Source organism: Belonocnema kinseyi, chromosome 10 (assembly GCF_010883055.1).
Source record: "Belonocnema kinseyi isolate 2016_QV_RU_SX_M_011 chromosome 10, B_treatae_v1, whole genome shotgun sequence".
Taxonomy (NCBI): Eukaryota; Metazoa; Arthropoda; class Insecta; order Hymenoptera; family Cynipidae; genus Belonocnema; species Belonocnema kinseyi.
Genome location: NC_046666.1, coordinates 44434376 through 44445466, shown reverse-complemented (window position 1 = coordinate 44445466; position 11091 = coordinate 44434376). Strand labels below are relative to the sequence as shown.

Here is an 11091-nt window from a genome sequence, read left to right as displayed (position 1 = left end):
GAAAATTAAAATTCGAAAATTTTTTCTAAAGCCTCCAGGGGACTTCGTTTTCGCACGAAAAAATTTTATGTGCCCTTATTGCATCCGGACCCACAATTTGGTTAACGATTTTTTTCTGTCTTGACTAAGGAACCTTTTTTGGATTAAAATTTAATACCTTTGTTGAAAATTCGACCTTCTGTTTTGAACATTCATCTCTTCTGGTAAAAATTTTATCTTTTTATTTAAAAAATTTAACTACTTGGTAAAGTTTAACTCTTTTGTTAAAAATTAATTTGTTTGGTAGGAAATTAATCTTTTTTTTTTAAATTGAAATTCGGCTGTTTGTTTGAAAGTTGAAGTAACTCGTTAAAATTTTTAACTTTTTTGCTTAAAATATAAAAAATTGATATTACAGTTATTTTTGTTAAATATTGGTCTTTTTGGTTGAATTCAACTGCTTTTTATTTAAAATTAAAATCCTAAAAAAATGTTACATTTTTCGTTGGAAAGACTATTTTGATTTTTGATTGAAAATTAATATTTTTTTTATCGAAAATTGTATTATTTGGTTGTAAGTTCAATAATTTTGATGAAAATTGGACAATTTTCTTAAAAAGTTATTCTTTTTGGTGGAAAATTCAGCTTATTGCTGAAAATTCACCTTTTTGGACAAACAGTTCAATTATTTGGTTAAAAATGAACTTTTTTTGTCAGAATTTTATATTTGCGAATTGAAAATTTAACCGTTTCGTATAAAATTGCCTTTTTGGCTTCAAAATTCATCAATTTCGTCAAATTTTTTTTCTGTATTGAATGCAAAATGTTCCAAGACTGAAAACTTAATTTAGTTTAATTTTGTTGTATAAAACTCATCATTTTGAGCTGCAAATTTCATTATTTTCGTAGGAAATTCTACTATTTAGTTGAAAATTCCCCTTTTTTGTACAAAATTCATATTTTTGAAATGAAAATTTAACTTTTTATAGAAAATTGGATTTTTAGCTTGAAAATTCAATAATTTGTTTGATAATTTTTTTTCTCTTTTGACTTAAGAATTTTTATAGTTTGAAAATGTAACACTTTGCTTGAAAATTCATCCTTTTTGGTAAAACTTTAATCTTTTTTTTGGATAAAAATACCTCTTTTTAATTGAAAATTAATTATTTTAGTTGAGCATTTAACTATTTTATTCTAAGTTCATACTTTCTATTGAATTTAATTCTTTTTAATGCACAATTAAAATCTTCTTTGGTTGGAATATAAAGTATTATATTTTTTGTTGATAATTTATCTTATTAATTTGAAAATTCAATTACTTGGTCGAAAGTTGAACTCCTTTGTTAATTTTTTTACGATTAGTAATTTTGAAGTGTTATTATATATATAATTTATAATTATTTCATAAATTCTAAATTAAAAATTCGACTGTTTGTTTGGAAATTCGAGTACTTTTGTGAAAGTTAAACTCTTTTGAAAACATTTTTTTTCGCTGAAAGTGAACCTATTTTTCAATGAAAATTCATATTTTTTGGTGAAATTCAACTGCTTTTTATTTAAAATTAATATCCTGAAAAAAAATTGTTGCATTTTCCGTTGAGAAGCCATCTTTTTGTTTAATAATTCTCTTATTTTATTTGTTGTTTTGAGTTTAAAATTAATTTTTTAAGCTGTAAATCTAACTTCCATTTTTTATTGCAAGTTGGTCTTTTTCAGTTAAAATTTCAAAAAGTTTGTTCAGGATTGAATTTTTTAGTTAAAAATTCAACTATTTGGTAGAAATAAATATTTAAAAAAATTTAAATATAACTATTACATTTGAGGATTCATAATTGCAGTTGAATGTTCATTTTTTTGTCAAAATATCGTCTCTTTAATTAAAAAGAAAATTATTTTTGCCTGAAGCTTGATTCTTTTTGATTAAAAAGTCTACTATTATATATTTAGTTACAAATTTTATTATTTGGTTGAAAATTAGATAGGAGTGTTGAAAAGTCAACCATTTCGTTAGAATTTTTGTTTTGAAAATTCACATTTGCTTGTTAGGAATGGAACTATTTTGTAGAAAATTCGTCTTTTTGGGTAAATTCTACTATTTTTTATTAAAAAAAATATATTTTCTTGGTTTTCATACGACCTATTGAATTTTCCGTTGAGAATTCATCTTTTTTGTTAATAGTAATTAATCTACTTAGTTAAAAGTTGAACACCTTTATTAAAAATGAATTTTTTTAATTGAAGATTCATTACTTCAGTTGAAAATTCATCTAATTAAAATATTTTGTAAAAAATTAATTTTTTGTTAATGTTGAAAGTTGGTCATTTTGAATAAACATGTAACGTCTTCTAGAATACTTTCGATTGGTCCTTAGAAGTTCTAAAATTTACAAAAGTGGGAGTTGCAACTAGATACATCTGAAGAAAAAAAAAGAATTGCCGAAGCCATAGAGATTTGTATTCTAGTGTAGGAAAATTTGAATTTTTTCTCTCACTAAAATTAAAAAATTAAAAAAAAAACAATTATTAGAAATATTATGTTCACGAAATTAAATCATTTTGATATAAAGTTGATAATCTCTCTAGTAGCTTAAGGGAAAAGCACCCGATCAGCAATCGGAAGTTCTGTGGTTCGATTCCCAGCCGAGTGAAGGAAAAGATTTTTTTTCAGAAAAAATCTAATTTAAAAATTTTATATTTCATAGCTCCATCTAGCCTGAAAAGACATTAAAAATGTCTGTTATTTTCTTATGATAATACAGATTCCTTGAAAATTTTGACTGATAATACCTGGAAAAATAATGCGTGTAGTTCTGAAAAAGGATTCTTTTTTCAATCTCTCTAGTAGCGTAAGGGAAATTAAAAAAAGAGTTTAATGCGTAGTTCCATATAGCCTGAAAAGTCATTAAGAATTTCTGTTATTCTCTTATGATAATAAAGATTCCTTGAAAAATTTGAATTGTAACACCTGACAAAATAATGCGTGTACTTCTGAAAAAGGATTTCGCATTCGATGTCTCTAGTAGCTTAAGGGTAAATTACCCAACTGGGCTTTACTGTGCGTCTACCTACAATAAAAAATATTTCTTTTTCAGAATAAATTTAGACTTTCCCTGCAACGTAGATTGCGGCTGTGAACATGTCAAATATTCTCCAGTTTGTCATGAACCATCAATGACAACCTTTTTTTCTGCTTGTCATGCTGGATGCAAAACAGTTCTTCCAACTGGAGAATTTGGAAACTGCAGTTGCATCCCTGATCAAATTAGTATTGAAAGCTCTCTCTACGAATCAGGAATCAGTATTTCGCCACTGATGGATAAGGAAGTTTATTTGACAACAAATATTTTAGACAAAGTGAAATCGGGAGCATGCAAGAGTGATTGTAAAGGACCTTACTTGATATTAACAATCATCATGTCTCTGATGCAGCTGCTCACCTGTTCTGGAAAAATTGGAAATATTTTAGTAAATTATCGAAGTGTGGATGATAGAGACAAGTCCTTTGCTCAGGGAATAACTTTGATGATGATCTCACTTTTTGCTCTGATCCCAGGTCCCATCATATATGGGGCTTTGATAGACTCCACTTGCCTTGTGTGGGATGATGCCTGTGGTATCAAGGGAAATTGTTGGGTTTATGACCCAGATAAGTTTCGGAACTACATTAACAGCACAGCAATATGTGAGTTTATTTGAAGATTAGTAGATGAATCAGTCATCAGTCTTCACATTTTTAATTTAAATCTACTTAATTGAGGATTGTTGTTGAAGGAAGATTTTATTTTATTACAGAGCCACAAAACAAAAAGTTTCTGGAACCAAAAAAGGGATCTAAATAGCGTTGTATTTTAATTATATATATTAATTTTAGTTTTAATTTTTTATTAAAATTTTTTAAAAATTTAATTTAAAGAAATTATCCATAGGAAACATTTGAAATTATTTTTTTATTTTTAATTGACAATATTTGTTTAAAAAATTATTTTAAAAAAATTAGCCATAGGAAACATTTGAAATTATTACAGAGCCAGCCAAAAAACATTTCTGGAGCCAAAAAAGCGATCTAAATAGTGTTGTAGTATTGGTCGAGATTAGTCGAGATTAATCGACATCCATTTTAATTTTCTGCTTACCAGTTTTTTTTATTCGACCTGTAATTTTTCTAAGCTGGTTACTTAGAATTTAAGATTGTTTTATATTTTCTTAATTTTATTTTGTATTTTTATTTTATTTTTATTTTATTTTTATTTTATTTTTATTTTATTTTTATTTTTATTTTTATTTTATTTTTATTTTATTTTTTTTAATCTATAAGAAAAAATTATTTTTATCCATAGAAAAGATTTAAAATCATTACAGAGCCACACAAAAAAGTTTCTGGGGCCAAAAAAGCGATCTAAATAGTGTTGTAGTTAGTTAGTCCAGATTAGTCGAAATCTAAATTTTTGAATTTTTTGCTTAACAGATTTTCTTTATTCAACCTTGAATTTTTAGTCTAGCTTGAATTTTTCTAAGCTGGCTACTTAGAATTTGGAATTGTTTTATTTTTTATTTATTTTATTTCGTATTTTAATTTTATATCTTTTAATATTTTTTTGTAATTTTATTTTTAATTAACAATTTTTTAAAAATTTATTAAAAAAAGATTATCCATAGGAAACATTTGAAATTATTACAGAGTCAGCCAAAAAAACTTTCTGGAGCCAAAAAAGCGATCTGAAAAGTGTTGTAGTATCGGTCGAGATTAGTCGAAATTCCACATTTTTTAATTTTCTGCTTAACAGGTTTTTTTTATTCAACCTTGAATTTTTCTAAGTTGGCTACTTAGAATTTGAGATTGTTTTATTTTTTATTAATCTTATTTTGTATTTTATTTTCATTTTTTATTAGTTTAGAATTTTTGTTGATTTTTATTTATTTATTTTGTAATCTATGAAAAAAAATTATTTTTATTCGTTGAAAAGATTTAAAATTATTACAGAGCCACACAAAAAAGTTTCTGGAGCCAAAAAAGCGATCTAAATATTGTTGCAGTTAGTTAATCGAGATTAGTCGAAATCTAAATTTTTGAATTTTCTGCTTACCAGGTTTTTTTTTGTATTCGACCTTGAATTTTTCTAAGTTGGCTACTTAGAATTTGTAATTGTTTTATTTTTTATTTATTTTATTTTGTATTTTAATTTTATATTTTTTATATTCTTTTGTAATTTTATTTTTAATTCTCAAAATTTGTTTAAAAATTTATTTAAAAAAAATTTTCCATAGGAAATATTTGAAATTATTACAGAGACAGACAAAAAAAGTTTCTGGTGCCAAAAAAGCGATCTAAATAGTGTTATCGTATTGGTCAAGATTAGTTGAAATCCAACACTTTTTAATTTTCTGCTTACCAGTTTTTTTTCGATCTTCAATTTTTCTAAGTTGGCTACTTGGAATTTAAAATTGTTTTATTTTTTATTAATTTTATTTCGTATTTTCATTTTATTTTCATTTTTGATTAGTTTACACATTTAAAAAAATTTTTATTTAGTTTTATTTTTTTAATCTATAGAAAAGTTTATTTTTATCCATAGAAAAGATTTAAAATCATTACAGAGCCACACAAAAAAAGTTTCTGGAGACAAAAAAGCGATCTAAATAGTGTTGTAGTTAGTTAGTCGAGATTAGTCGAAATCTAAATTTTTAAATTTTCTGCTTGCCAGGTTTTTTTTATTCAACCTTGAATTTTTAGTCGAGCTTGAATTTTTTCAATTTGGCTACTCAGAATTTGGTATTGTTTTATTTTTTATTTATTTTATTTTGTATTTTAATTTTATATTTAAAAAAAGATTGTCCTAATTTTATTTTTAATTTGAAATTTTTGTTTAAAAATTTATTTAAAAAAAATTATCTATTGGAAACATTTGAATTCATTATAGCCAGACAAAAAAAGTTTCTGGAGCCAAAAAAGCGATCTAAATAGTGTTGTAGAGATTAGTCGAAATCCAGCATTTTCAAATTTTCTGCTTACCATTTTTTTTTACTCGACCTTCAATTGTTCTAAATTGGCTACTCAGAATTTAAGATTATTTTATTTTTTATTAATTTTATTTTGTTTTTTTATTTTATTTTTTAATAATAAATTTTGTTTATTCGACCTTTAATTTTTAGTCGAGGTTGAGTTTGTCTAAGTTGGTTACTGGCGATTTGGAATTGTTTTTTTTTTCAAGCTGTGGAGTTGATTGTTTCATAGCTTTCATGTTAAAAGATATTTTCGGAAGTTTAAGTGGCGAATTTTTTTCCTTAAAAGTTAATGACAGTATAGTGACAACTGTGACATTAACATTTTCCTTCACGAATGTTTATTATACAAAATATGCATTCTCATTCAGAAAACTGAATTTGTTAATAAAAATCTCATTTGTTTGTAAACATCTAGAGATTTTTTTTACGTATAAAAATTTTTCATCTCACGTTGTCCTAATTATTATTAGAAAAAATGCTGAAAGGAATACGATATAATTCTTATTATAGACATTGATAAAAGATTTTTTCAATTTTAGGTCGCAAAAAATGTTTGTTATAAATTTAATGAAAAGCAAATATCAATGTCTATGATAAGAATTATATCGTATTTCCTCTAGCTTTTTTCCAAAAGTAATATACAAAAACGTAAAATTAAAAATTTGTTACAAGTAGAAATACTATCAAATTGTATATAAATAAATCAGATGCTTATCAGCAAATTCATTTTTATAAATTAAAAAGCATGTTTGGTATAATAGACATTCATAAATAAAAATGTTGACGTCCCAGTTTTTGATATCTTTTTAACCGTTTACGAGAAAAAAGTTAATCATTTTGAAAAATCATAATTTTCTTGTTATTAATTTTTATAATAAAATGAATTTTTTGTTGAAAATCTCATTTGTTTATAAACAATTTGAGATTTTTCTACTTATACCAAATTTTTCACCTCACGTTGTTCGACATTACTTTTGGAGAGAAAATATGGAAGAAATACGATGTAATTCTTATCATAGATATTTATATTTGCTTTTTATTAACTTTTACAACATTTTTTTCTGCAAACTAAAATTAAAAAATCATTTTTCAACGTCCATGTAAAGAATTAAATCGTATTTCTTTCAGCGTTTCTATTCAAAGGTAATGTAGAACAACGTAAGATGAAAAATTTTTTATGAGAAGAAAAATCTCCAATTTTTTATAAAAAAATGAAATTTTTATTAACAAATTAATTTTTATAAGTTCAAAACCCTATTTCTATAATGAAAATGTAATGTAAGTCTTGTTAAAACAGTATTATTTTCTTATTATTAAGATTTACAAAAAAAAAATTGCCACCTGAGCTATAGAAAATATCCTTTTACATGAAAGCTATAGAAAATTAAATCAACAGCTCAAAAAATAACTCCAAATGCTAAGAGTCAACTTAAAAAGATTCAAACTGCACTCAAAAGTCAAGGTCGAATAAAAAAAACTAATAAGCAGAAAATTCCAAAATTTTGGATTTTGTTTATTAAAAATTCCGATATTAAAGAAGAACCTACAGGATTTAATTTTTTTTCGATCATACTTTTGGTTAGATCAGGCGGTAGCGCTTTAAGTTTGTAGCGGAAAGTCCAGGTTCGGTTCCTGCCTTTGGCATTTTTTCACAAGTTTTTTGTCATTAATTTTTTTGTTTTATTGCAATTTCCTATTAAATTAACTAAAATCAAGACAAAATATTTATTTTGAACAACAGCTTCTACATGAAAAAATGTGGCTTTTCAATAATTACCCTTTCCTTTAAGAGAAGTTTTTTTAAAAAAGAAAATTCGAATTTTTTCATTCAATTGAAAATTTATATTTTGGTTATTATTATTTTTATATGGGTTCATCGATTTATTGAGCGACGCTTCTTTAAGCTACTTTTTAATCCTTGGAAGCATGACCCCCGCCCCCCCAACCCGCCTTTTTTTTGGAACTTTCAGTTATCTGATTTTTCCACGATAGGAATAATAAAAATACAACTATATACCCAAAAATATATCTTTACGCAAGTTTTGGTATTGCAGCAGGATAACCCATGAATTTTTTTCAATTTTTTTTAGATTATTTTATATTTAAATCTTTTTACATTCTACAAAATCCAATTTGTTTTCTGTGTATGAAATTATTACAAATTTTCCATATATAACTACGAAATTATTTAAATTAAAAAAAAAAAAAAAAAGAAACCAAGGATCAAATTTGTACAACATTTTAAAGAAATAGAGACATTTCAGACTGTGTTTCAAATTTTATCGCTGGATTCTTGTTTTTTTTTACTTTCCAAGAATTTTGCACTTGAATTTTAATTTTTGAGGTTCAAAAAAAGTTTATATTTCGATTTATTCTAATTTAATTTTTTAAATGTACAGTTTTTGATAAAAAATAACACTATAAAATCATATTACAGAAAAAGTCATTTATGATAAAGTGAGCTTAATAATTTATTTCATATTAATGTATTTATTTATTATTAATTAATTATTTTTGAAAATTATCATTTTACTTAAAAAATCTTTGCTTTAAAACTAAATTTTGTTTATTTAAAAAAAAATTAATCCCAAAAAAAATTTTATTGTTAAACTTTGTATTAATATAACTGAAGCTTCGGAGGTCTAAACCTAATAAATGCCATTTTTTTATATTTTCTAGAACATTTTTTTATATGCAGTTAATATCCCGCAAAGAAACGGAAAAATTCATTCCTGATTTTTAAATGCAAATCTTGAATTTTAGTATTTTAAAAATTTCTAACAAAAATGTGATATTATTATTTGTTATCGAACAATGTACACTCACAAAATTTGCAATGACTTTTAAAACCATGGCATTTTTTAAAAAATTTGTTAAGCTTTTTTTAAATCAGACGCTGTACCTTTTCATGTTATTTTACTTTTTTTTTAAATAATAAGTTCACAAAAATTGAATGTAACGTTTCTCGACCCCCCCCCCACTTTTCTTGATCGTAATAGGACAATAACAATATTTTTTAAACAAAATTAAAATATTCAGAAATAGCAAAATAAAATTATATGACAGTAGAATATAAATGAAATACATTATATTTTCATACTATTTTTCATAAAAATAGAAAAAAAATATTTTGTTTATTTTTTAAAGGAATTTGGAACTGTAAGCAGCCTTGACTATCAAAAACAATATTTTTATCACTCAGTCAGAAAGAAAGTTAAAGTCAATATTATATGTTTTTATTCATCGTTTATGTTTTGCAAAAAATTCTATATGCAAGGGGAACCTGCATCCTTCAAAATTTTGTTTGGATTCATACTCTCGGTTAGATTAAGCGGTAGCGCTTCGGATTTGTTGCCATAAATTCCAGGCTCGATTCCTGCTGTACTTACTATTTGCAAATTTCTTGCTTTCTTCAAACTTTTTTTTCATTGCAATTTACTATTAAACTTACCGTAATCAAGACGAAATATTTATTAAAAAGTTTTTTTACATAAACAAATGGGGTATTTAAATGTTCACCACTTTTATTTCGCAAAAGATTTATTCACAGGAAAATCTCCTTTTTTCATTCAATTAAATATTTACATTTTAGTTAAATCTAAATAATATTTGGAAAATGTTAGTACAATGTACAGATGTTAAAATCAGAGTTCATAAATGTTTAAGTTATAAATATTTCGTCGTTAAAACGATTACATCGGACAAATAATCTTTGAAGATAAGATAAATCTTCATTAGTCCGCATTTGAACCCTGAACGCTGAGACTTCGGTGTTGTAATTGGTAAACGTTCCACTCATGGAAAGTGGCGTTCCCGGTTCAAATCCGGGCTCAGGCAGATTTTTTCTTTTTCTTCAAAACCTATTTGTCCAAAGTAATCATTTTAACATCAAAATGTGTATTAATTATATCTTCTTTATTAATATTATTATATGGGATCGTCCATAATAAATTATTTAAAATATTAAAATATCTAATTTTTATAATTCCAGGTTTTACCATCCTAGGAGTCTTATTTGACGTCGGAGTGTGGTACCTAGGTAAAAATGTGGACCTTTATGGAGCAGAAGACATGCGCCATGATTTCGTAAAATCGTTAGCCTTAGAACCAACTAGTAAATCAGAATTCGATAAAAATGAAAATTCGATAGAGAAAATCTCTCATGTCAATAATTCTCAAGAGTCTTAAATGATTTTTTAAATAGAATTCTCCATTAATTTCGTTTCTGAATTCACTTTTTCATTTTCCAGTGCTTCATAGAAACTACTACTCCTAACATTTTTTTAAAACTTTTATTTTTAGTAAAATTTTAGGTTAATTGTATTATTTATTAACAAATAATTTCAAAATAACCGGATTTTAAATTCCTTAAAGGCTCATTATTGTAACTGTTGTTGTGAGGGATTTCTCAGGACAAACCTTATTTTTTGTGAAGAAGTATTTTTATAGTTAGATAAATAATTATTAATATAAGTGTGTAAATAATAAATTTGCAATATTCTATGTTATTTTAGGACGACAAAAATTGTAAGGAGATTGTTTCATTTTCAATGCCTTTTGAGACCTGTGATTTTCGTATAATTTTTTTTAATGATAATTCATTATTTTATTTAAAAGACGTTAATGTAGAAATGGTAAACATAAGTTTTTATTTCAAGAAAACGTGCCTTGAAATAAAAATTATATTGATTAAAGATGCTGCTTTTAATTTATGTATTAGAAAATATGAAAGCCAAAATCAAAATAATTTTTCTCGTAGAAAAATTCTGTAATATTTAAATTTTGAAAATAAAAAAACTCCTAAATAAATATCTAATTCGTTTTTGCCTGAATATTAATTGTTTTTAATTGAAAATTGAAACCTTAAATCTTCAGTTGAGAATTCATCTCTTTTGGTAAAAAATTCAAATATTTGGCAGGAAGTTTTATTGCGTTGTTAAACATTAATTTTATGTATTTAAATGTCGTTTCTTTTATTCAAATTTCAGTTGGTTTTTTAAAAATGAAAATGTAACTATTCCATTTTTGGTTGATAAATTATCGTTTTTAGTTGAAAATCTAACTGTTTGATTGAAAATTTATTTATTTTGTAGTAAATTCGTATCTTTG

At 24.7% G+C, this 11091-nt stretch overlaps 1 protein-coding gene across 1 annotated transcript in view; it reads left to right on the top strand.

Annotated features, from left to right (window-relative positions):
* Window positions 1-10501, top strand: part of LOC117181946 (solute carrier organic anion transporter family member 74D) — a 52828-nt gene extending 42327 nt beyond the window's left edge. The window contains exons 7-8 of the mRNA XM_033374972.1: window positions 3072-3661; window positions 9974-10501. Of these exons, the coding sequence (XP_033230863.1) occupies window positions 3072-3661; window positions 9974-10170 (787 nt within the window). The 3' untranslated portion in view covers window positions 10171-10501. The remainder of the gene's footprint in view (window positions 1-3071; window positions 3662-9973) is intronic.
* Window positions 10502-11091: the final 590 nt, after the last annotated feature.